The sequence below is a fragment of the Phaenicophaeus curvirostris genome, chromosome 2 (assembly GCF_032191515.1).
Source record: "Phaenicophaeus curvirostris isolate KB17595 chromosome 2, BPBGC_Pcur_1.0, whole genome shotgun sequence".
Taxonomy (NCBI): domain Eukaryota; kingdom Metazoa; phylum Chordata; class Aves; order Cuculiformes; family Cuculidae; genus Phaenicophaeus; species Phaenicophaeus curvirostris.
In genome coordinates this window covers 113357471-113384245 of record NC_091393.1, presented here as the reverse complement: position 1 = coordinate 113384245, position 26775 = coordinate 113357471, and the positions used below count along the sequence as shown (strand labels likewise).

General features: G+C 37.7%; 1 protein-coding gene across 1 annotated transcript; it reads left to right on the top strand.

Moving 5' to 3' along the window:
• The first annotated feature begins 460 nt into the window (after positions 1 to 460).
• On the top strand, positions 461 to 19806 carry DDX1 (DEAD-box helicase 1). Its single transcript, XM_069850478.1, has 26 exons — positions 461 to 535; positions 2889 to 2940; positions 3922 to 3985; positions 4710 to 4739; positions 4981 to 5077; positions 6563 to 6610; positions 6758 to 6841; positions 7680 to 7763; positions 8192 to 8268; positions 9598 to 9670; positions 9749 to 9825; positions 10617 to 10731; positions 11208 to 11346; positions 12244 to 12304; positions 12970 to 13068; positions 13775 to 13864; positions 14431 to 14619; positions 15611 to 15662; positions 16103 to 16249; positions 16975 to 17066; positions 17546 to 17618; positions 18076 to 18148; positions 18261 to 18303; positions 18521 to 18616; positions 19042 to 19162; positions 19480 to 19806. The coding sequence occupies exons 1-26, from the start codon at positions 520 to 522 to the stop codon at positions 19608 to 19610; spliced, it is 2223 nt and encodes a 740-aa protein (XP_069706579.1). The 5' UTR covers positions 461 to 519; the 3' UTR covers positions 19611 to 19806.
• The last annotated feature ends 6969 nt before the right edge of the window (positions 19807 to 26775 follow it).

Sequence of the window (26775 nt, the reverse complement as noted above, 5' to 3'; positions counted from 1 at the left end):
CCCTCAGGGATTCGTATTGGACCCAGTGCTGTTTAGTATCTTCATCAATGATATAGACAGTGAGATCAAGTACACCCTCAGCTAGTTTGCAGATGACACCAGAAGTATGGGATGTCATCCAGAGGGACGTGGACAAGCTGGAGAAGTGGGCCTGTGTGAACATCATGAGGTTCAATAATGCTGAGTGCAAGAACTTACACCAGAAGAGTCCTGGGGGTGTCCAGGGCCGGGTTAGATGGGGCGTTGAGCAGCCTGGTCCGGTGGGAGGTGACCTTGCCCGTGGCAGGGGGGCTGGAACTGGATGGGCTTGAAGGTCCCTTCCAACCCAAACCATTCTGTGATTCTCAGATCCTCGTGGGTCCCTTCCATCCCGAGACACTCTATGAATAGATTCCGTGAGCCGCGCCGAGGCCGGAACGCGCGGCGCGGCGCCTCCTGCCCCAACCCGGGGCCTTAAAGCCGCGGCCCGGCGCGTGCGCCCCGTGGGTGTCCCCGCGCGGTCGTGCTGGCGCAGCGAAGATGGCGGCGTTTTCGGGTACGTGGTGCCGGGGCGGGCGGGGAGACTCGGCTCGGGGAGCCTCTCCTTTCTGGAGCTGCTGGCGCTTTGCTGGGGTGGTGGATCCCGACCTCCCCGCGGCGCAAGAGTCCGAACAGCGCCGTGCGCGGCTCCTCTGGCCAGCCCTGGGCGCGAGGCTTACGCATAGGACTCTTAGAGGCCTGTGGGGTTGCGGGTGCTCCTCCCGCCCCGAGGGCCTTTTGCGGACCTGCAGAAGGGCCTGTTGTAAAGGGTTTAGTGCTGTATCGGAAACAGCGTGGCCAGCAGGGCCAGGGCAGCGATTGTGTCCCTGTACTCGGCACTGGTGAGGCCACACCTCGAATACTGTGTTCGGTTTTGGGCCCCTCACTACGAGAAAGACATTGAGGTTCTGGAGCGAGTCCAGAGAAGAGCAACGAAGCTGGTGAAGGGACTGGAGAACAAGTCTCACCAGAAGCGGCTGAGGGAGCTGGGGTTGTTTAGCCTAGGGAAGAGGGGGCTGAAAGGAGACCTTATTACTGTCTGCAACTGCCTGACAGAAGGATTGTAGCGAGGTGGCTGCTGGACTCTTCTCCCAAGTGACCGTAAATAGGATGGGAGGCACTGGCCTCAAGCTGCGCCAGGGGAGGTTCTGTTTGGACATTAAGAAAAACTTCTGCACCAGGAGAGTTATCAAGCACTGGAGCAGCCGCCCAGGGAGGTGGTTGAGTCACTATCCCTGGAGGTATTTAAAAGATGGGTAGATGAAGTGCTAGGGGATATGATTTAGTAGTGGACAGGTACAGTTAGATTCAGTGACCTCAAAGGTCTTTTCCAGCCAAGTGATTCTATGATTCTGTCATATGCCTCCATCCAGCAAATGAGGCCACTTAGAAGTCTGGCACATTCCTCAGGCTGTCTGGTTGCTGTAAGAGAAGGCTCATCATAACTGCTGTGTGTGTTCCAGTGGGTAATAACTGGGTTTTATAAGCATCGCTCTGTTCTGTTGTAGAGTTTGAAATATGTCTGTAGACTGTAATCTGAAAATGTACTGTTGAAGACTTCAGGCGCTAGACATGCGGATTCATTTGGTTGTTGTTGAGGAAAATGTCATCGTGACATTGTTGGGTCTACACCCTTGTACTGTATATCGAATTAAACAGTATGATCTGGAAGTATATTAGCAGTGGAAGAAGTAATGTAGGGGTTTATGTAAAATTTGCAATCACTAGCTATTTTTATTGTTATGGAAAGAGCCTTTTTGTTTGTGTGGAGTATCTAGTTTTGTAGGACTACAGGCTAACACTTCTAAGTATTTGTTACACAATTTCAGAAAGCTTTAATAAAACATGTTCCTTATAGCATTTGCGTTATAGCAAACAGAAGAATAATTTTTGGCTGTACATCCATATGTGTCAGCCCAGCTCTCTGTATGTGTGAAATCCAACATGTGGTAGTGTGACGGCTCACGTGTGAAATCTCCTTTTAGAAAGGTGCGTGTTTGTAGTTAAAGAAATTGACTTGCACTAGTGCTATGCGTGTGTTTTGATGGTTCAGTACCATCATTTAGATTGACTGAGATCTGCTTTCTTGTTCTCTTTATTGAATAGCTGCAGTTTTGGTAGTGTTTGGTGGGTTTTTTCCCTTAAATGGAGAGTATTTCTTTATCAACATACAAATGTTATGATGTGGCTTCATATTTAACTTGACTGAGGTATAACCATCAGATCTTGATAGGAGTTTGCCAGAAGAGGTATCTAAGGAAAAAAAGCTTTCAAAGCTAGATGTGATTATTAGTTGTATGAAAATCAGCACGTTGTCTAGCTCATAGGTGTACTATAAGGATGTAAGGCAAGATTTGATGATAATAAATTTCAGCATCTGAAATTTAAGTCCTTATGTGATACAGAGAGTTTGTTATTTGGTTGTTTTTTTGTTTTTTTCAAAAAAAAAAAAAAGACAAGCAACTGTTTACCTTTCAAGCTGTAGAGAAAGTCAGGATATTTATGATTAACAAAGTTTTCCCTGTTGTTTATATAGGCGGTTTCCTTTAAATATGCCAAGATAAGTAATACCTTGCCCTTGAAGGGATACTTGGTTCTCAGTGTTTGCTTTGCTGCTTTGTTAGCACCTGCGCCTCTGCCTGGTATATGCCTGGCTTACTCCACTGTAAGTGGGGACAACTGTTGAAACTATGAGGGGAAAGGAGTGTGTTTCTTATCTATCTTTTGAGTTCTAAAGAGAAGGCTCCCTGTGCTGTTGCTGAAAGGAATGCTTTTTATTTTTGCCTGTGGTTGGAAGTGTTGACACTTGGAGTTCTTTTAGGCTGTGTTGAATAAATAACATTGCTTGTTCCTTTTTTCTTGTCTGGCAGAAATGGGTGTTATGCCTGAAATAGCTCAAGCAGTGGAGGAGATGGACTGGCTGTAAGTAACAATGTGTTTGGGCCTGGCAAACTGTAATTTACTTCTCAGCAATATAAGATGTGCTGCTTAAAATGTCTCTGTTGTCACATTGAGCAGATATGTCTTCTTGTAGCTGCTGCTGTATCTCATGCACTTCTTTTGATGACTGAAGAACACAAATTGTGACTGCAGTGGTAACATTTATACTTGGACAAGAAATGTATGACTGCTTATATTTCAGTGTCATTTGTTTGATAAAAGCCTCTGTGCTTCTAGTTTGTTTATTATGTATTGTGGGATTTTGGGATTAAACACTGTCATGTGATTGATCCTAGTTCAGTGGTGTTTTCCAGACTGTGGTCTGAATTTGTGTTCTTCAGAGCTGATTCTTGCATGTCAGTCTGCTACAAAATTTATTCTTCCTGGTTTTAGTTACTTGTTTAGCTAATATATTTGACTCCAGAGCTTGTTTTGAATTGTCATTCAGAATGTTATCAAGTATGGATAATCTTAGTCTATTTAGTTCTTCTTTGCTCATTTTGATGTTATTATTTTTCTATGATTATCTATGAAAATGTTGCTTATATTTCACTATCTTTACTTTCTTTTCTAGTTTTGAATAGGAAACTTGTAAACAAGCTGTTTAAGTGGCTTTAAAAGTAAAACTCACTTGAAGAAAGGAAAATGGGGAATATAGAATTGAATTGGTCTGTTTCTCTTATAGTTTAACAGAGCGATGTGAGATGTAGCCCTCTTGTCAGGATGCAGCTGAATTCTCTGCATCCACTAGTCACTTCCTGTCAAGGTACATCTGCTGTTCCAAGCTCTCCTTGTAAATGGAATCTTTTTAGCTTCCTTAGCTGCAAGACAGGAAGAATAATATTTACTTACTATTTCCTATCTTGCAGATGACTGTGGTTTCTGTGAGATTTTATGTAAGCAAAAATCCTTTTTTTATTATACTGATAGCATCAATTTGTGTTAATACGTTCTTTCCTTTAGTCTTCCTACAGATATCCAAGCAGAATCCATCCCACTGATCCTGGGAGGTGGTGATGTACTTATGGTGTGTATGCAGGATGGCTCTATTCCTAGAAAGCCGTTGTCTTAGTTGATGTTTTTGCAGTCATTTCCTTTCTTTCTAGAAGGATATATAGTTAGGTTAGGTCTCCTGTCCTTCAACAGAAAGCATATTCTTCAGCTAAAAACCTCTTTGTGTTCCTGGTGTGTTTCCAACTGTTCTTGCAGATGAAATTCATTCTTTTTAGGCTGTATTTTTTGACTACTTGGACAGGCACCGATACATGAATGAGAGCTATCTTATTTCATCTATTCTCCTTTTTGTTGTAAATACCTGACACAGACCTGCATGGAGTATGACTGATGCTGCTTAAAGAAATGCTTCACTGCTGCCAACCTTGAAGTTACCAGATTAGTATGCCTTGTCCATCAAGGCATGGATTTCTGTTCTTGATTCCATAACCAAAGTAACACTTTCTGTAAACTTCTGTAGCACCTGTAGAAATCAGACATGTGTAGATAGTTCTTCTGGTGGACTGTAGGAGCTTTTTTGGTTTTTCCTTTTATTTTTTTTTGAAGTATATAGTAAAGGTTTTATGTTTGTATTTGCATCTAGTTAGTGTGAAGCAGTGGCATTACTCTCAAGATTTTCTGTATGATGCAGAAGTAAAAGTAAACTTAGTTTATGATTTATTAAAAGAGAACTGTAGAACAATCCTTACAGTTTAAGTTGCCGCTCTGGTTAAACTCTTAATTTTTTCTTCCTATAGGCTGCTGAAACTGGGAGTGGAAAAACTGGTGTAAGTAATCAAATCTAAATTAGCTGAAAGTAAAAGACTTTAACTGGTGAGGGACTAGGGGAGATCTGCTTATATATACAGAGAAAATGTGTGTATGTTTGTATATGTAGTTAAGTGGTATTATTAATAGTCTTTAAAATAAAGTGTTTCTGGTCCAGGTTGTTGCGCCTTAAAACTATGCTGACTGTATATCTAGAAATAGCCACAGAAATTGTGGAATGAAAATAACTTCCCATTTCAGGCTTTTAGCATTCCAGTTATCCAGATTGTTTATGAAACACTGAAGGACCAGATGGAAGGCAAGAAAGGGAAAGCAACTATTAAAACCGGTGGAGCAGGTAGGCTTTTATATGCTGGACTTCTCAGGTTTGGAATATTGTTCATTCATGTCCATTCCTTCACCTCCCAAAGTAAAGTTAACCTAACTTGACAGTACACAAGTATTTTTCCTCTTAATTTAGGATAAGTGAATAGAATATCTTCACCCCATATTTTATAAAACAGTGAATGTAAATGAACTGGTGGAGTCATGGAAAGAACTGGAACGTATTTGACTTCAGTCTCCTAGAAATGCTCATTGTCTTCAGCTTAAGGCTGACTGATCCGTACTACACTTCAGTGCCCTTTCGAGAGCCATACTAGTTTAATGCCTTGCAGCATGTGAAATGGTACTAGTGTCCAGCTTAAAAAAAAAAGGTTAAAAAAAATCTGCTGGTTGCAGGGATGGGTAAGACAGCAGCAGTGACACCACACAGCTGGGTTGGGCCTCTCAAGTGAACCTGAGCAGAAAGCTCTTCTAGGCTCAAACTTATTTTTCTGTTGCTGTGGTAGCACTCTAGTGTGTATTTCACTTCTGTTGTGCTGAATAAAGCTGTTGCATTCCTTTTGACACCTAGCAGCTAGATTTGGAAGCTAAATAATATTATCTTGAGTTGCTGCAGATTTGATCTAGTAAACGCTGAACTGTGCAGGAAATGCACATGTATTGTAACCATAATATTCTCACAGTTTTGAGGGTCTACTATGCATCTGTTTAAATAAGCTTTCAACTTGAAATCTAGTAACCATATCCAGTCTGTGGGATTTATAGATTGAGGTTTGTCAGAGACAGTAGCTGTACAAGCAACACTCTGAAGATGTTACAGAAGTTCTAATTTTTCAGCTTTATTATCACTCCTGCTGCAGTGGTAATAGTACGGTCAACTTCCAAGGAGGACTTTCATTTTTAAGGAATGTAATGTAAATACACTCAGTAATCATATGTGAAATAGCATCTAGTTTTACAAAAAAATCCTTACCTTGGGAAACTTCTAGGCTGCATTGCAACACATTACTAGGTGCATGAAACAAGAAGTCAGGAGCTTTGTGCTATATGCATGTGTATCTTGGCTCGTCTGTAATGACTTTTTAACTGAAAAAAATCTTCGTGTATACTTGGAATAGAAATAGCAAATGCGTTTAAAATTTATTGCTCTTACTGTATTTTTGGATACTGTATGGCTGAATTTGATTGTGATTATGTGGAGTTCTGGCTGATTTTATAAATGTCTTCATTGTTTTCAGTTGTATTTTTAAGTAACATAATCTGTGCTCTCATTAATGGAGTAATATGAACTTTCATAGAATGCCTTTGCATTATGCATCTATGCCCCTTTTTCATGTTATAGACCTTCATTTTGACCTTGTATGTTTTCCACTGCAAGAAAGCTGTCTCCCCAGAAAGTTAAGCTAAATGTTGTAGAGCCAATGTAAACTTATGATTTGAGTTTTCAGGCTGACCTTGTTGATTTAATGCTTTTTCTGTTGCTGTCTTTCAAACCTAGTGCTCAATAAATGGCAAATGAACCCCTATGACAGAGGATCAGCTTTTGGTGAGTTGTCCTAATGATGCTTTAAATGTTCACTTGAATATCTTTTTTTGGTGGCAAAAAGAATAAACTAGAAGAAAGTATGTATGAAAATGTCTTTTAAAAGTAGAGAGGCAATTTATTTAACTGAAACTGTCTTGTAATTTTCAGCAATTGGATCAGATGGTTTGTGTTGTCAAAGCAGAGAGGTAAAAGAATGGCATGGATGCAGAGCAACTAGAGGCGTAACTAAAGGTAGATATAAAATTAAGTGTTTTGGAGTCTCTTCTAGAAATTGTGACTGAATTGCATGCTTTTGTCACTCATTGTAAGCATAGGTGGTTGCATTTAAAATCTAGTATCCATCTGAGTAAACATGCCATTAATCAATTCACTGCTAGCTGAAGACTTTGGAATGACAAATACCCCTGTTTTGCTTTCCTTATGTTGTGAATTACCTTTTCCCTGGTAGGGGATTTAGTCGGAGAAGGCAATTATAACCGATATTTATTACAACAATTGCATGCACAAATTTAATGATTACGTGGTTGTTCCGGCTGTGACTCTGCCCAGAAGCAGAGTCCTGCTGGTACTCCAGGGGTTCTAGCTGAGTATTCAGAAAGATCCTCAGTCTCATTTCATCAGGTCTGCAGATAATCCTGTAGTCTGTCTGTTCATAGCAGGCAGTTGGATGTGGCTCTAGTTGCAGAACCAGTTGTTGATGCTATTGCATGCTGGTGGTCTTGTAGTGATTTGGCAGACCCCTGGTGTTCTGAGTTTATCAGTGCTTGTGGATTCCATAGAGCCACTGGTCTCTCTAGTTTATCACTGCTTTGGAGCCTTTCATATACCACCTCTTTGCATGTACTTTTCCCTTTTGCCAGCTGCTGTCTGATAATCTTTCTCCATTACATACATACACCGGTATCTACAGAACCTTTTCATGCTAACACAGTAAGGGGATTTTATGACGCTCTCAGCAGGGGTGCAAATGTTAGACTTGCATGGTCTTGGAAGTAGCCAGACTGAAACACTTTCACTGATGAAAGTGAAATTTAGGTGTTGTTTTAGCTCTTTTCTTTCTCTTTTAAAGGAAAATACTACTATGAAGTTTCCTGTCATGACCAAGGCTTGTGCAGAGTTGGCTGGTCGACTATGCAGGCTTCACTAGATTTGGGTGAGTTTCCTTCAAAAGAAGAATCCAATAGACAGATCTTGTATTCACATGGAACGCCTGTTGTCTTGTCTGGTCTTGCAGAGAACGGGCTACTTGGGAAGCACAGTGAATCAGGGAGTTGAAAACTTTTTGTTGCTCTTCTTTTTTAGAGGAAATGTGCCTAGGCAGTGTCAATGTTTCTTGTCTGTTGTGACTTTCTCTCTTTTACTCAATTTTTTTTAATGAAGATGACTGGGGACTAGTAAAGTCAATAAACGTACTATTACAAAAATACTGCTGTAGCATTAATCAAGGCTAAAAGTCTTTACATAGCACTGTGTATTATTTCTTTAAATGGTAGCATTAGAGGTTTCAGTTGCTGATAGACAAGGAAGGAAATGTAACTTGTCAACCAAAAGGTAAAAATCTATACTCTGTCTTGCCTTCAGGCACTGATAAATTTGGCTTTGGCTTTGGTGGCACTGGTAAGAAATCTCACAACAAGCAATTTGACAGCTATGGTGAGGTAAGTTTGAATTCGTTATTGTTAGAAACATTATTAAAAGTTTTGCATGTTGGTTCCGTGGTGTAACAATCAACTGTTAGTATTTGATAGGAATGGTTGGACTTGATGATCCAGTGGGTCTTTTCCAATCTGATGATGCTATGATTCATAATAGTGCTGACTTTTAGGAAAGGTCACTCGGTAGAAGTACTGTGAAACATTGAAACATTATTTGGTAAAAGCATATCAATAGATTTAACCAAAGTAGTTACCAGCTTAAGGCTTATGATTGTGGCTAGACTGCAATATGTTGGCTCTTATTTAGAAGATAAACCTTTTCTGTGTGTTATGGGTTCAAGGTTAACTGATTCTTGGATTTATTTCTTGACTCATTTCAATCTTGGCTTGAACAATATCAATGTGCCTGTATACCCTGCTGAATGTCTTCAACGAGGGCATTGTATCCTGTTTACTAGTTGTTAAATTAGAAGTAGCCCAACAACTCTACTGTGTCAAAACACTTAATGCTAACAAGATGTAGATAGTCATGCTCTGTTTCTGGCTATTTAGTTGGATTTGCTGTTAGAACTGTTACCTCAGTGTACGCTTCTGAAAATCTATCGGGAATATCTGTGGTGGGTTTTGTGTAGTGTGCCAGTTGAGTTCAGACATCTAAGCATAACATATAGGAATATGAATAATACAGCAGAATCTTACGTATTTTTGTGGTATTAGTGAACTCTCAGTGCCATAGAACTTGCGACTTTCATGACAGTTGTGTAGCTTTTTTTTTATAGTAGTGACTTCTCAGCTGTTGAATTAGAAGCACTTCATAATATACAGATTTTTGTTGAATACCTTTACAATGATATTGAGATATTGAAATGAAGTACTTATAAGTATACATAACATGAATATAGTCTTTTTCAAAAGTTAGTTTTCTTATATAGTCAAAATACAGCGTTTCTCTTAACTGTGTTTGGTGCTCTAAGTTCAGATTCACATTCACTAATAAATGCTTGATTAATGTACTTTTCCGTAATGCAGAATACTTCCAAGTAGATGGCTTAAATTTATCACCGACAAAGTGTTTGGTTTTAAAGTAAATTTAAAGGAGCAATAAACAGTTAAATATCTAAGATAAATTGGGCAGTTTGCTGAAGATTTGTAATCAAATAAAAATATGCATGCTGTTAACAGGTTTTATTGGCATAAATTGAACTAGTTTCTCTTGAAAATTAGCACTTCATAGGAAGAAGTGAGAAAACTGTAAAAGTTAACACAACGTAAGCACTAGCTTTTCGTAAGTGAATGCTCAAAAAAATTAGCTTAAAATTCTTTTTGTTGTAGGAATTCACTATGCATGATACAATTGGGTGTTATCTAGACCTAGATAAAGGACAAATAAAATTTTCCAAAAATGGTAAGTTTTATTCACTTTCTTAGACATTTTATTGGGATGCTTGTATTGGGGGAGTCTGACTGAGCTAACTGCTTTCAGGAAAGGACCTTGGCCTTGCATTTGAAATCCCACCACACATAAGGAACCAAGCACTTTTTGCAGCTTGTGTACTGAAGGTAATTTATGAATAATCATATGTGTAAGATCATGAAAACTGTTCTAGTTCTGGTACCTGTGTATAAAATTTGCCTAAGCACCTACATTTATTGTAGTTGTGCCTGTACACTCTGTTTCCTTTGGTCTATTAGTATTTCATTACGGGGTGAGGAAGGTCACCACATTGTGTTAGCTTTGGTACCATTCAAGTTAAATATTGAACATTTAACTTCAAGTCCAAATACTTGAATATAAGGGTAGAATAGCGTGAATAACAAATTCTTAATACCAGTGCTATCTTGTTTTTTTTTAAGCTTTGGTATACTAGGAGTCAACAGATACAGGCAAATAACTTGAAAGTGCCAAAATTCCTATTATTTATTCTCAACTCTAACATTACAGTAGTGTAGTAATATGTCTTTCTGGGTTTTGTGTCTCTCTTGCTGAGTAAAGGTTTTAGGTGGTCAGAGAACAAGTCCAAAAAAATGCAGTTTGCTTTTTTTTTTTTTAAAATTGTGGATTGTTGTTAAAAAAATGAATGGAACTTAAGTTCCAGAAAAGGTTTCTGTGCATCTGTATATGTGGGAGTGCTTTGTAGAAAATAAGGGTTTTAAGAGCCAGAACCATGCACAAAATGTCTGGCAAGTTTTAGATTATTTTGGGGAGGGGAATGTGTAAGTTTGGAGAAAACGGCACCTTCCCCTTCTCCTTGCCTAGCTGGTTTCTCATGGGGAAATTAATTATGAAATTGTTCCTCATTTTACACGGCCTTTTGAACCTGTCTGTATGACACAACTTTGTTGTAATCTAGAATGCTGAATTGAAATTCAATTTTGGTGAAGAAGATTTCAAGTTTCCACCAAAAGATGGCTATATAGGCCTTTGCAAGGCTCCCGATGGTAATGTTGTAAAATCACAGCACTCAGGTATGTCAAATTTCTATACTTCTCTTAGTTTTATATTCAGATTGTGTTACAGAGCATTTTTTGATCACTTTAATTCATTACTTTTGTAACCAAGGTCTTACTATGATCTTACCGGTAGCAATATTAGTGAGGTTTTTTTAAGTATTCTTTATTTTCTTCATTTTAAACCACAAATAATTTAACATTTTGAATTTAGAAATGCATCAAATAAAAAGAGGAGTCTAGCTAAGTTACTTAACAGTGTTGTCTTAAAAATAAAGTTTAATCTCTGCGGTATAATTATGCTGCATGGCCAGTATAGCTACTGTCATGGCAAGATTCGCTTGTAATATCTGAATATTAATCTATTAATCACTCTTTTCTGGAGCATTTAGAATAATGAGATTTTAGATTATTAGTGGAAAATCCAAATTTGCTTACAGTAAAAAAATAGGATAGGAATGTAGTTTTTCTCAATGGCATTGTTTTTCACTTAGGAAATGCACAAGTGGTTCAAACACAGAACCTCCCAAATGCTCCAAAAGCATTGATTGTGGAACCGTCAAGGGAGCTGGCAGAACAAACCTTGAACAATGTGAAGCAGTTCAAAAAATATGTTGATAATCCCAAATTAAGGTAACAGTACATCTGTTGTAGTTGTATTTGTGGTATTATCTATGGACATGACTTTAGGGGGAGGAACAGGGAGTGATCCGCTTTGTAGCTCAGCAGACCGTAATCTGTATTGCTCAGAAATATATGCTGCCAGCCAGCCTTCTGACTTTTCAGCTGCAGTCAGACAACTTAGGGTTTTTTTTCATGTATTTTATCTATGGAATACATCTTTCTGGTGTGACAAACCTGTTTGAATTTTTTTCTACAAATTATCAAAGGTCTATGATAATGCTTTTAATCAGAAAAGCACATCTACTTACTGTCCTTGTTTGTGAGCATCTTCCTGTGCTCCTCGCCTCCCCCTGCCCTCATTTTGTTGTGGTTTTTTTATCTCCAACAAATAGTTATTACAAAGTCTCTGTTTACATTAGTGTGTTTGCAAGAAAAATGTTAGCATGAGGATGCAATTATTTGTGAAATGAATCATCTGCAAGCTACTTTGGGATAAAGTTTTTTTTCCTCTTTTGACTGTGCTTATAAAACTTAAATAAGTGCCACCATATTCTAAACTGCAGTCAGTTTACAGGAGTGCTTTTATTAGAAGTGCAGAGGAGTAGCAATGAGGAGGGGCAAGCAAGGTAAAATTGGTTAAGATATGCAGACCAACAGCAATAAAATAATCAAATGCAAGTACAGCTCAGTAAGGAAACTTTCAATTTCTGAATTAAAATACAATACACTGCATGTGAATGGAAGAGTTTTTACTTTTTTTTTTCCTTTTCTACTATTCTTAAATTTTCTCTGCAGACCTCTTAATTGTCAGCTACTGAAAAAACAATCAGTCTTCAGCCAGGTGCTTAATATATTTTCTGAATATAGTTTATTAGCGAATGTCAAAATATCTTGATGTAATTTTAGGGAACTGTTGATTATTGGTGGGGTTGCCGCAAGAGATCAACTCTCCATACTGGAACAAGGAGTAAGTTGTACTTTTGTTTGTATCATTTGATAGTTTGGGTTCCGAATAACTCATGATGTTGCTGGGGAGTGCAGTTGGCAGCAAGCTCACATTGCATTGGTCTATTTGTTGCTTTACTTCCGTGGCAATTGTCAATATAAATGCTTATAGTACTTGGTCAGTGTCTGTTGAAGCCCGAGTACTTCTGAAAGTTCTAAAGTAAAGGTGCATTTCTTGCCATTTGTTTGTAACTAACAGGACAGTTTTCCTGTTAACTTATGCTTCATGTTCATATGAATAAAAGTGGTCTGTAATTATCAGGGTCAACCTACACTGCAAATCAGTACTACACAGAAGGGGAAGCTTCCTGCCTAACGCAGATTCTACTAATGAAATGGCCGTAGAACTGAAACGCACGTTGCCCAGAGAGGTTGTAGGATCTCTGTCCCAGAAGATCCTGAAAATTTTATTGGGCAACCACCTAAAGCAATTTGAAAGTTGTCCTTGATTTGCATGTGATGGTGGGAGTGGAGACCAGATGACCTGAAGAGATTCCTTGAACCCAGATTATGCTAGGATTCTATGAAGTTATAATACATAGAAAATAGGATATCGTACTTGTAACTCTCAAACTTAGACAAAGCTGGTAGATACAGGATCAATTCATACTCTTGTGTGTTTCACAGGTGGATATTGTTGTTGGAACTCCTGGAAGACTGGATGACCTAGTCTCAACGGGGAAGCTTAATTTATCTCAAGTTAGATTCCTGGTTCTGGATGAAGCTGTATGTAGAGAACTATAAGTGATACTTAAGTTCTGTTCTTAAATGTAATATGACATTTCTTGAAAGAGTCGATGAAATGTCATTGCTCTCTAGCATTTGGTACCTTAGTAGTACAGCAATTAGATACCTATAGGCTATTCTAGGTTAGTCTTGGGGGTTTGTAACCATAGTAATTATGGTTTTTTTTCTTTCCTCCTTATAGCCTCTTTGGCAAAGCTGTTTAAATTACTTTTCTTAGAGAAATATTTTGGGCTGTATTCACAAGGTAGTGAAGTCTGTCCATGTCATTGTACGGGGAACTTGAAAGCACAAATATGAGATAGGCATTCTTGATTACCCACCAGGTATTGAAGCCAATGAATGTTGTAGTCAGTATGCTGTGGAGTGAGTGCCTCTCTCTGATCCATTACAGTACAGCATAATATTCACAAAGCTGGAGTGCCTTGGGGAATTAGCAATGTGCCTCCTGAGACAGATGTTCAGTTTCTTGTGAACCACAGAAGCTGTGCTTATGAACACTCCAAATTTTTACTTTTTCTTCCTCCTTTAGGAATAATGTCCCAGACAGGCGTTGACCTGTCCAGCTAATTAAGAGAGAATTTGAGACTACAAGTGTATTCCTTATTTAACACAAGTGTGTAGACTGAGAAATGAGAAATAAGAATTGAAGCTTTATTCCTTTTCATTCCCTTTTATTCCTATGTAGGATGGCCTTCTCCTCCAAGGTTATTCAGATTTCATAAACAGAATCCACAGCCAAATTCCTCAGATAACTTCAGATGGAAAGAGACTTCAGGTGTGAAATTTGTTTATGGTTTGAAGGTTTTTTGGTGATATTGTTTGTTTTGGTTTTTCTTTGGTTGTTTTTTTGTATGGTGTACACTGCTTTCAGTTGTTAACTGTTATATAGCCAGGAGCATGCTGCTTTGAAGTGGAGTTTGTAATATGTCTTGTCCAAAACTAACACGTATTCATTAAGTTCAGTAATTGCATGTGAATATGTATTTTTAGGATCCTAGATCTTGAAGCCTGGTGTTTTAGCAGTGTTAGTTATTTAGGTGTAAATGTATCTGAAAAATGAGTGACTAGGTACGTTATGATTTCTTGTACTCTGTTGATTCATCAGCACTCAGTAGTTTTGCTCTCTTCCTTTTAAATGAGTAGGGTTTTGTATGACAATATTCAAGTAACTTATTTTGTGTCTTGGCTTTCATTAGCTTCTTCATAAAGCCAGTTAGGGACTCTTTTGTTGTGCTACATCATGCTATTCAGCTACGTAACATTCTTCCAGTTCTACTGTCACCTTTTTTTGCTGGGAGTGTCTGATCTTCGGTGGTATCCATGTGGCTTTACTCTTCTCAGGTGATTGTCTGCTCTGCAACGCTTCACTCTTTTGATGTGAAAAAACTATCTGAAAAGATCATGCATTTTCCCACTTGGGTTGATTTGAAAGGAGAAGATTCTGTCCCTGAAACTGTACACCATGTAGTTGTGCCTGTAAATCCCAAAGCTGACAAACTCTGGGAAAGACTCGGCAAGAATCATATCAGAGTAAGTGGTCTGTAAGTGAAAAATAAGGTTATTTACTCATGTTTACTTATTTAACCTGCAGAATTGGGGCTGAAATACTTTGTTCAATGGTAGTCGCATCAAAATATTGTTGGTACTTTAAAACCATTTCTGAATGACTCAGTCTTACAAACATAATTGAGGAAGTTCTCGGTACAGTAACATCCTAATTTGTACTGGAGAACAATGGCACTGCACTGCCCTTTCACTCATTTCACAGCTAATGATCTGTGACCTAACTGTGGTTAGTACCTGTCTTTTCTGATTGATCAGGAGACAGTAAACCTTCCAACATAAATGATTGTGTAAAGCAGTTTTGTTTTTAACCTATGATATGGACAATATTTTAGAGGAAAGGATTTAATCTTAGACTAAATGTGAGATGCTAGTTTAAATTCTACATTAACCTGACGTCTATTCATGTGAGAAGCTGGTGGTTGTTGTTGAAGTCTTTAGGTTTTGAATTCTGAATAACTTGTGACTCTACTTCATTTGTAATGGCTCTTAGGCAGTTAAGTCAATAGGTTGCCTTAACCTCCCTTTGCCTTTTCATTAAGTCTTTGCATGATTTTATTTAGCTTGGGTTTTAAGTTTCTATATGAATCAGATTGGCATAGGGAAAAAGATAAGGTGTGTATGATTTAGCTATGTTTACAGTACATTGATTTCAGGTTTGGTGGAGTTTTTTTCTTTTAATACATCACTTTGAAATCACTTTGAACAAAAGTGTTTTCTATCCATTATCTGCATAAATAATTTTATTGTCCTTTTTTATGAACAAGCTTTGTGTGCTTACACTCAAGACCATTCTTCTACGTAAAGGTACGTTGGCTTATATGGTTGGAGAATGGAATGCTAAGATTACTTATAAACTTTATTTAATTTCCTGCTAGTTATAAGTTACTGGAGTTAAGTATTTCTTCTGGTATGGACTAATGAGTTGGGGGCTTTTTCCTTCTGTGTTTTTTCCTAGACTGATGAAGTACATGCAAAAGACAATACACGACCTGGCGCTAACACTCCAGGTAATCAGCAACACCAAGTAATAACTTGTGAAAAAAATCGTTAAGCTTTATGAACTTAAGCTAAATTGTAGTAGATAATGACCTTGGGTCATGTTCTTCCAGATTTCTATTTCTGTATTTTTGTAGTGAAGAGAAATGTGTTTCTATAATTAGGGGGTAGACAGAAAGACTTGAGTGTATGTTTTGCAGCTGTATAGACAACAAATGTTTGGTGTGAATAAGTAGCCTGAAACTCCTAAGTAGTTCTGTTCTTTCTGTGTTATACTACCTTGGAGCAGGAGGGAGGGAAAAGAAAAAATGAAGATACGGCTCACTTATTCTGTTAGTAAAAGCTTAATTGTCTACTGGAAGGCTAGAGTAAATTTTAAATATATGCTACTCAAAGGCTCATCATATTTTGTGAAAAAAACCTGAGAAGTAACTTCTTTACTTTTACTTAGAAATGTGGTCTGAAGCTATTAAAATTCTAAAAGGAGAGTACACTGTTCGAGCAATCAAAGAACACAAGATGGACCAAGCCATTATTTTCTGCAGGACTAAATTAGATTGTGATAATATGGAGCAATACTTCATCCAACAGGGCGGAGGTAATATTTTTAATGAAAACCTTATTCTGCTTACTTTCCTATTTGTTTCAAAGCCCAGACTATATGATAGAGGTCACCTATATGTATATAATATTCGTACACCACGTAAATAATATTGTGCTTAAATTTTTTTTTTTGACATATTGACGGGGCATAAAATTCAGGGTTTGGTAGAAGGGAGCTGCAGGGGTGTGCTTTGTGGGAGGAGGCAATGAACTGCCCTGTACCTGTTCCAGACAGCTATGAAATGGCTGGAAACAACCCATCATGCACCTAAATTTGAACTGATGAGAAGAGTACATAGTGCCTCTGCTGGAACTTCTATAAAAAAGTAACAGTTGCTAGGGGCAGGAGACATGAGAAGAGAGTTCCAAAGTACACGCATAAGGAGATTTGGAAGGAGAGATGTGTGAGAAGATGCAGGGTGCTACTGAAATGGGGCATGTGAGGGGAAAGGTGAATACACATTTGAAGAAACAGTAGATATAGACTGGGAAGGAGTGAGACTTCCTCTGGGGAGGGGTAAGAAAGGTGTTTGTTTCATTGTTTGTCTTGCTTTTTCCCCAGTGACTGTATGAGTAATTAGAAGTTGATTTTAACCGATAATAAATAAAGTGAAATGCCCCTGAGTTGAGACTTTTGCCCATAAAATGTACTTTTTTCCAGTTCTGTATGATGTGTTATAACTTATAAGTGATGTTGTTAATGCATACTGATTCTTTCAGGCCCTGATAGGAAGGGACATCAGTTCTCATGTGTTTGTCTTCATGGTGACAGAAAACCTCAAGAAAGAAAGCAGAACCTGGAAAGGTTTAAGGTGATGCACCAGATTATTGAAGGCTTTTCCTTCACTTCCTGGTATCTGAAATCGAACGTTAATTTGTGTTCCTCGTTCTCCATTTAAATTAAATTGTGTTCAAATACTCTGCTACCTACTTCCTAAAATTGTGAAGCACAGTTTCTGTAGGTGGAAATCTGTACTGTCAGTTAATATGACCTTTTTGTTGACAGAATAGGTGGGCTTTTTCTTTAATTAAAACTTAAATTTAAGGTCTCTTGCAGAGTACAGTTTTGTTAAGGCTTTGGTTCTGTTGGGGAAAGAAATAAGAATGTAAGTTGAACAAGCTGTTCATGTTCAAAAAGCACTGATAAACTGTGGAAGAGCTTTATTTGAAGTGTTCTGAAGTGTACAGAGACACTTCAAGGTTAAGTAAATGCAAAGGACTATTGTTCTGTTGCTTAAGATTTTGTTTGGTTTACTTAGCATAATGCTTCTTTACAACTGTGTTTCTGTAGAGAGGAGATGTCCGTTTCTTGATCTGCACGGATGTTGCTGCTAGAGGAATTGATATTCATGGTGTTCCATATGGTAAGACATAACTTTTAAGCTAAGCTATTGAATTGCATATGGCTTCAATATATTTGCAGTCCTGTCAACTGGTTAAAGCACGTATGTGACTTACAGCTTTGTTTTTAAAATTGTAGGTGTTAAAGACTTGAACTAGGTAACTTATAATTTGATTTTTCACTGTACCTCCTCAAATACTTGATGCTGTTCCTTATTGTTGGGAATTCTTCATTTGTTTTTCCACTCCTCTCAAAAACTAATCATGGAGAAAGCAGTTTTATAGTGGAAGCCTTAAGTGTAGATTTTGTAGGTAATGACAGCTGTAACTGCTGTAGTAGAACATAAATTGTGTAGGTGAGCTAAGGGGAGGGGTTACAGCAATCAAAATCTCATTTATTTTAGGTGCCTGGTCTGTGATCTTAGTTTGTGTATTTTTAAAACAATGTCATTCTCTGTGGATTGTCTTTGTCTTACACAGTTATCAATGTCACACTCCCTGATGAAAAGCAGAACTATGTTCATCGAATTGGGAGAGTAGGCAGAGCTGAGAGGTATGGATGTATTCACAGTAGTTGCCTTGTCTTCTTGATTTTTCTTTTTGTTGATATTGTTTCATGAGTTGGCAATAGTTACTTCATTGCCTTTTCTCCCTTAATATTTCAGGATGGGTTTGGCAATCTCCCTTGTAGCAAAAGAGAAAGAAAAGGTAATTAAACTCCAAAGAAAAATCAAGCAGATTTGATTTACTGAAGTTCTGTCCACAGCTTGTGCTTGACTTCAATATCTTGCATTGGAAAAAATTCTTGTTTAATTGAAAGGGAAGTTATATAGATATCTGAATTCTTTTTTCATGCTATAATTTGTCAAAATTAATATTCTATACTATTTCACAAAGTTTAGAAGTTGTTTCTCTTCATTTCTAGGTTTGGTATCATGTATGCAGTAGTCGTGGAAAAGGGTGTTATAATACTAGACTGAAGGAAGAAGGAGGTTGTACCATATGGTACAATGAGATGCAGGTAAACATTTTGCTTAACCAGAATGTTCTAATTCCTCTGAAATACTGTGTGATTCTTATTTTAGCTGGGTAGTTGAACTACAAGGTAGTTTTGGGATGTTTATAAACTTTGATTCCATTTGAAGAAGACATTAGAAAGCTTTGAAAGTTATACTTTCTGTAAGGTATTTCTTTAATTGTGAAGGGTTATTTTAGTATTCACAGCCAGGGTAAAAACAGACTTGAGATTGGAAATGAACTTGGGTAGTCCATTTGTGTAGCAACTGTGTTAATCTGTGCTGTCTGCAAGCAAATAGCTTTCTATGTACAGTTATTGTTGAAACTACTTGGCTGTGACTGTTCGAATGCTAGTCTGACTGAAATCTTGGACCATAAGAATACTTCATGACACCTGTATTTTTTTTTTAACTTTTATTTTTTTTTTAGTTGCTGGGGGAGATTGAAGAGCACTTAAACTGCACCATTGCCCAAGTTGAACCAGACATAAAAGTACCAGTAGATGATTTTGATGGGAAAGTTACATATGGCCAGAAAAGAACTTTGGGTGGTAAGCAATGAGCTACTCTTGAGTTATCTTGCTATGCAGCGCTTGGTTTCTTGATTGTCTGCTGTGTAACTACAGAAGGATAGATGAAAAGACCCTGCTAGTTCTTTGCTGTCTGCTGCATTTGTTACATGCAATCCATGGGTGGCAAGTGACCAAAGTGTGTGTGTGTATGCTCATGGTTTTGTTTTGGTTTGGTTTTGCGTTTTTTAACCAGTTAACAAGTTTCTTTAACTTTCTAAATGACTGTGGTTGAGCATTATTAGTTGAGCTGAAAAATGGCTTTGAACTCTTCATTTAGTTTGGGTCTCTTTTGGCAGGTGGACTCTATAAAGGCCATGTGGATATTCTGGCACCTACAGTACAAGAGTTGGCTGCTCTTGAAAAGGAGGCTCAGACATCTTTCTTGCATCTTGGCTATCTTCCTAACCAGCTGTTCAGAACATTCTGATTGCGCCACACTTGAGACAAGGCTTGAGTTAATAAATGCTCTACCCTGCAAATACAAAAAGTCCCATACTGTCTCTGAGTAGCAGTAGTTAGAAAAGGATTATAATTAACTATACTTCTTGCATGATGAGCAGTGTGTTCAACATTGTTAGCTCTGTTAGCTGTTGTCCTGATAAAATAAACCATTTCATCTTTGACTTGTTTTCTTTTGGTCTTCTTTTGCCTTGCTTTCAGGATTAATTTGCAGAATCATTCTTTGCATAGCTTTTTGATTTACTGAAAATACAAGTATAGTTAAGCAAATGTGGGAGTAAGAGAGTTTAATTCCTTTCTTTGTGCAATATATGTTAAAATTACTTAACCAGCTGTTGTACTGTAATTTTTAATGCTCGGCTTTTTAGAGATGCATCTATAATCAGACAGCTGTTTAAGATACTGAAGAAGAAAATAGAAGTTTCTGAAGCATGTATTTGAAGCAATTGGTTATCCTAAACCCCTAAATCTAGATTAAGTGCATTTTGATTCTGTAATAGTGGACAAGTTGATGTCTTAAATTTTTTTAAACTGATCTTGTACAAAGAATTTTATAATTCTCCTGAGTTCATAGGAAAGTAACATGGTAGTATCAAAGTTCATAAATGTTCAGGAAAAGCTTTTTCAGGCAGGAGTATATGTTGAAGTACTCAATGCCTCTTGTGCTGCTTTCAGGCAGATTGAGTTTGTTCAGCTGAAGTTACTGTAATCCAGTTTTGTTTGGTTTTTTTAGCTTCCCTTTTTTCCTCCCGACTCCTTTATAGCACTTAAATTTCAGTGGCTTCACCTGCAAATTGTCACCTAAAATATAAAAGGTTATTGTGAATGCCAGACAACACAGAATAAATGTAACCTTTTGCCTTCCTTATGAAAGCTTCTAGTCATGAAACATTCAGCCTACTTGCAGAAAACAATGAAAACCAGAGCTAAGAAATAAATGTTTTAGTATAGTGTTACCTGGAGAGGGCAGGTATATGTAACTGTAACTATTATAATAAAATACATAGATTTCTCATCAAGTAAAACACAAATTTAGGTATTAAATTTACAGTAAGATATGTGGTGTTACCTGATCCTAAACTGATCATCATGAAATCTTTCCTTTAAAACCTTTTATAGATTTGAGGGGGAGAGGAGGACTCAGGTGCTTATCATTCAAACTTGGGAGGAAAAGTTCTACCATTTGTTGTATTAGTCTTCTCTTATCAGGCAAGAGTAATGAAATTATTGACCATAAGTGAACCAAAATTCATACATTGCAGTGCCTAAAATAACTTCAGATACAGAAGAAAATGGGTCGTGCATGTTTGCAAACTGAAGCTAGGAGTGAAAACAGTTAAAAAGGATATATGTATTTATGGGGGAACACTTTTAAATTGAGGAGAAAGGGTGAATACTTGGAATCAAAATATTAGCAGCATTGATCTTTTTCTTAGAGTATAACATTTACTATAAATCTTTGGTATTCAAAGTGCTGATACCTTTCAGGATTAGCTCTTGGGTATCCAAACTTCTGTGAATGATTGATTACAAATTACAACTATTTAGCATGTTTTTTTTCAGTCCTAAAAATGCAAGCCCTCCAGGTGTACAACCTTAGGCATGCCACTACTTATTTAAGATTTGTACCACTTACATGAAGGAGCTGAAATTACTAAAGTGACCTAATGTATTTCTTTGGATCAGATGATTTACATCTTGTCATTCCAAGTGATAGGCAAAATGGAAAAAATTACTGTTGAAACTGAGGACCTAATTCTATGTCTTTATATGTACACATGTATATACTTGTAGGCTGTTCTGCATACGTGTACTACATGTGTATGATTGGGGATGGTGAATGTTCTAAATGTGCAGTTTGTTGTCTGGTTAGGTGACTGACCATGGGCTACCTCGTGGTGGTGCTGATGATTCATGTATGGCTGGAGAGGCCACTTGTATCCTAGCGTGCTGTTTCCAACTGGGTCAATTATGTTCTTCCTATTCCTTCTTACAAACAAACTGCTAAACAAAAAAAAACAAAAAAAAAAAAAAACCCCTTAAAGCTGTTAGAACTGTTTTGTGTGGAGCACAAATGCACAATGAAGAGCTATTACTTCACTGGCTGACTTTTTGTCCAAGCTTGAATAAACATATAGCTTAAGCTGTTGCAATGGTTAATCCACTAACTTATTTTTTAAATCTTGTTCCTTGTCTGGATACAACACTGTACGTATCAAAAAAGTGTTTATTTTTCTTTTCACAGTTGATTTCTAGGTGTGGCTAATGTAAAGCAGCACAAAAAATAAGCTTTTTGTAAATGCCCCCAGAAGTATTTGTCTCAGTTCATCAGCTTTAGAACTCTGTAAGCAAATCCTGTGTAGGCATGTTTGTGTTTCAGTTTGTCAAAAAGGGGAAAATATGTGAAAATCAAGATTAGCTTAAGTAAAATGAGCAAACCCAAAATTTTAGTCTTAAGCTTTATTTTTTTTCCTTAGTTATGTTATAATAACAGCTATAAAGTTGGGCTGGGGAGAGATTCTTGTTTGCCTTTTTGGAGCACTCTTGTTCAATAGCTTTGTATTTCTTACTAATTTGCTTTAGTACAGTGTCTTGTGAAAATTCACATTCTTATTAGATTGTTAACTATTCATTTGAGTATTTATAACTACTACTAGGAATCTTGCTTTGGTTTCCTTTACACTGCTATGAAGGTTCCTTTTTACAAGAGGGAAAAGGATACAGATGGTGTTTGCCACTCAGCATCCAAACTGCTGAACTGGGGGCCCCTTTCAGTGTGCTCCAAAGACAGGAGTTCACTGGTCTCTTACACTTTAAGTATGGCTCTGTTTTGCTACTGTGAAAGCAGACAAAATTGCTGCTGGCAACACAAACTTATGCTCCAGTCTTCTTGGGTTTATGGAATCACGCATACAAATAAACGGGCCTGGTCTATTTGAAGAGGTAATTGGCCTGTGGTTACTTCCATATGTGAATATCCCATATAATGCAATAAGCTGGGCTCCTACTTAAGCCAGTTAGCAAAATAACTGCATCTCAAGTAGATTAGATAGAAAGGGGAAAAATGAGGTGGTGAGTTCAAAGGTTGAACTTTATCAAAGCATGTACCCTTCTACCTTGCACCTCACTATAGACAGGGAAAAGTGTAAAAGCTAGGGATGCTTAAAGAAACCCTTTATAACTACACAAAAACTTGCCAATGGATAAAATAAAGATATGCAGAGGTTGATGGAGAGGAAAACTTACGGCTTATTTGTAAGGAAGCCTCTTAACAGTAATACTGCTTTGACACCTTGCTTGAAAGCAAAGTTGCTACTTTGCAGAGTTGCTGGTAGTTGCAGATATTAACCCTTTCTCTGAATGACGAGAGAGCATTTGATCACTTTTTAAGATATTTTCAAACACTTTTCATCCACTGTTTCTATTTTTTTACAAATACGGCTACATCTACAGAAGGAGAAACTGAGGTAAAAGGATGCACTAATCTGCTGGATGTCAGCCAAGACTGACAAGAACTTTCATAATTTCTTTGCAGCAGTGATACATTAAAGGCTTTTCATGATACTCAGCACATGAATGAAGCAGTCTTTCATCATGGTTGTTATTATTGGAGAATATAAAAGGTGCATTTATGATGCGTTTCCTATGTCTACTGAGCACTGCTGCTTACTGGAGTGCCAGAGGTGTATAGAAGAATATTTCTCTTGTCCTGAATGGCTTTGCTTGATCTAAAATTTGGCAGAAGATTTATAAGGACAAATAGCAATAGAGAAGAGATTGCTACAATGCAGTTGATTCTAGATAACATTTAGGTAATGCCATTGTGAGTGACAGGATACGCTGCCGCTGCAGAAAGGCACAGGTGTCCCACCGGTGCCTGATATATTCTACTTGCCAGTGCTGTGCAGATAATTCAGGTAGCCTGAAGCATCTAAACAGCATCAAGAGATTACATTTAGGCAGCTCAGACCATCCTCTATATAGAAGTTTAATTAAAAAGTTCTAACGGGTATAGAAATGTCATATTACTCATGTTTCATAAACTGTGTTGCCACCATTGTCTCACTTTGTTTACTGTCTTCTGGCCCAGTAAAAGCAGTGAGGTATTGCAGAATTATCCAGTGGGGACTTTGTTCTCTTTGCTGCTGATTGTTGCAATACACAAAACTCAAAATGGATGATTTGGATGGTACTGGTTAAAGCTATCCTTCTAGAGATCTATGTTTGAGAACCAGCATCCTTTCAACTACAGCTTTGATTGTGTTAGAACTCGTTCAAATTACTGTATCATTTATGAAGTATAACATGAAGGATCCTAAAAAATAATAGGCATTGCATCCAAATTGCTTTTCTTGGCATTTGTGTTTATCTGGTATATTGTCAGAATTATGAATGGCTATCTGTTATTTACATTTTAAGCAAGATGTTCTGTTATAATAATTTTTGTGATTTGCTTATGACATTTAGTTTCTCTGAACAGTAATGGTATTTTTAAATTAAATGCTCAAAATAGGAAGTAGATAATTTTTTAGCATACAGCAGTACACAATTGTGCCTTAAGTAGCCCTGTACAAAATGCAGCAATAGGTTTGGGTGAGAGGAGGGTAGGGGTGGTTTGATTGAGTTTAAACACTTTTGGAAAAAAAAAACACACTTAAATTACTCTTCACTCCCATATAATAAGAGTTTAGGCAGTGTTTGGCTGAAAAGGCTAATAAGAACTAAGATTTACAGTAAAGTCTATTCACCTGGAAGCACCGATCTTTGGTGCTGTTTCTAACATCCTAAAGCTATGAGAAGATAACTTAATTTTACAATTTTTTTTCCTAAATTTATCTTTGGTTATCTGAAGCTTTCTGTCAGCAGCCGAAATACTGGTTCGTAGTTTTGCCAAGAGCCATGCTTACCAGGTGTTACCTTTACACTAGTGTCTCCCTTTAGTCCAAGTTTATAAAGCACAGTCATTCTTACTACATGGTAAACACGCTTAATTTTTCTGTAGTTTCAGACTAAGCTTTAACTTTTCTGGTATGTTTGTACTTTTCCTGATGGCTTAAAAATAGTCTTTTTAGCTAAAGAAGGAAAATAGTTGTTAATCTTGCCCCATTAAACAAGACTTTTTTTCAACACAATGCCTATGGTATCAGACGCTTCCTCCATGTGTTTTACTTACCTCATTTAATCTTGTAGGTAACTTATGTAAATACTATGCTCTAGGATACGGTCTCCTTAATAAAGCAGGAAATCCCTGAGAAACTGTACAAATAAACACTGCACTGGCTACTGAAAGCATCAGAAATATAGGTTTGCATATGAAATGTTTTCATGAAGCCTATGTAATATTCCTTTAAATTTTTTTTTTTTTCTGAGAAGACAACCAATAAAGTGATCTTTCTACTTGTCAGACTATATGTGTTTCCGGTTGCCTCTCCTGTTACCTTACCGATGAAAAGTGAGTTAACTTTTACTCCTTTATAAACAGATTTGTTTGCATGGTGGCTTTCAGTTTACAGATCTTGAAAATCAACCATGGGCTGGGGGAGGGGGGCAATGTGTTGGAGTAAGACAAGGAAGAAATGTAAACTCCCTAAAATTAAACGAAATCCTGACTGAGACCTAAATTGCCAGTATGAAAATAACCTTCTAAATAAGTGTTTCCATAAGTTACATGATTTGGAGTAATTAAGTTTGTGATGCCCAAATAAGCTGTGGTTTCAAGGCTATGAGCTTCAGAGACTGGTGTCTTAAAATCTTAAATATATGTGATAATCTTGACTATGCAAATCAACATGCAGTGAATACAAATTCTGTTTACTCTCTTGCATGCTGCTATTGTCTAGAGTAAATTAAAATAATGTGGTATGATACACCATGATGAAAAAATCCCCTTACTGAATCATCTGTATTCTGGCAAGATGTCAGTCTTTGCAACTCAATCAGAAATCCCAATCCCAGCCACATTTGGTTCAGACTAGGTTTGTACTGAACAAAATAAATAGTACACAAGTAAGCAGGAAACAATTCCACTTCTCCTTAAATGAGACCATTCCAGTTTTTGTCTTTATTAAGAAGCTTAATAAACTGCCAACTAACATAGAATTTGCGTTATTCTCATTCCTTTAGTATAGCAATTGTGCAAAGCATGACATCCAAAAGCCATGCTTTCTCAGGCAATATTTCCCAAATTCAACTCTAACTCATTTATTTGAAGAAGTCCCCAACTCCACTAGACTATTTCCTGCATTAAACAAATTAACCTTCACAGAGACTTTAGGTTGTGCAGAGGTGGTTATGTTTCCTAAGAGAACAATTGCAGCACTCCCAACAAGTCTTTTATGTGGAAAAAGAAAGTTTTGAAGAAGAATGAGTTGATTTCCAAAGGTGTTGTTGCAATGAGAAACATTTACCAGCATTGCATGTGTTCTTTATTTATCTGTGGTATATCGTGAGGTACTTTCTGCTACATCAGCAGCAAGTGCTCATGTTATGTTTGCCAGACGGGCCTTAAAATGTTTTATTCTGCTAAGTTTTTATAGCAAAAGGTATACGCGAAGCAACCCCTGCTATCAATAAAGGCTTGGTGTTGAAGGGATTGAGAGCAGCCCTGCTGCAAAGGACTTTGTGATACTGGTGGATGAAAAGCTGGGCATGGGCTGGCAGTGTGTACTCGCAGCCCAGAATGTCAACTGTATCCTGGGCTGCATCAAAAGAAGCATGGCCAGCAGGCTGAGGGAGGGGATTCTGCCCCTCTACTCCATTCTGTTGAGACCCCATGGGGAGTCCTGCATCCAGCTCTGAAGTCTTCAGCATAGGAAAGACATGGACCTGTTAGAGCAGGTCCAGAGGAGGCCCACAAAAATTATTAGAAAGGTGGAATGGGCTGAGAGAGTTGGAGATGTTCAGCCTGGAGAAGAGAAGGACCAGGGTGACCTTATTGCAACGGCTCGCTACTTAAGAGGTGCCTACAGAATGAGGGCCCATTTTTCAGTAGGGCTGCTAGTGATAGGACAACTGGTAATGACTTCCAGCTGAAAGAGGGTGGGTTAGACAAGATATGAGGAAGAAAATTTTTACATTTAAGGTGCTGAAAGACTGAAACATGCTGCCTAGAGAGCTGGTAGATGCCCCATCCC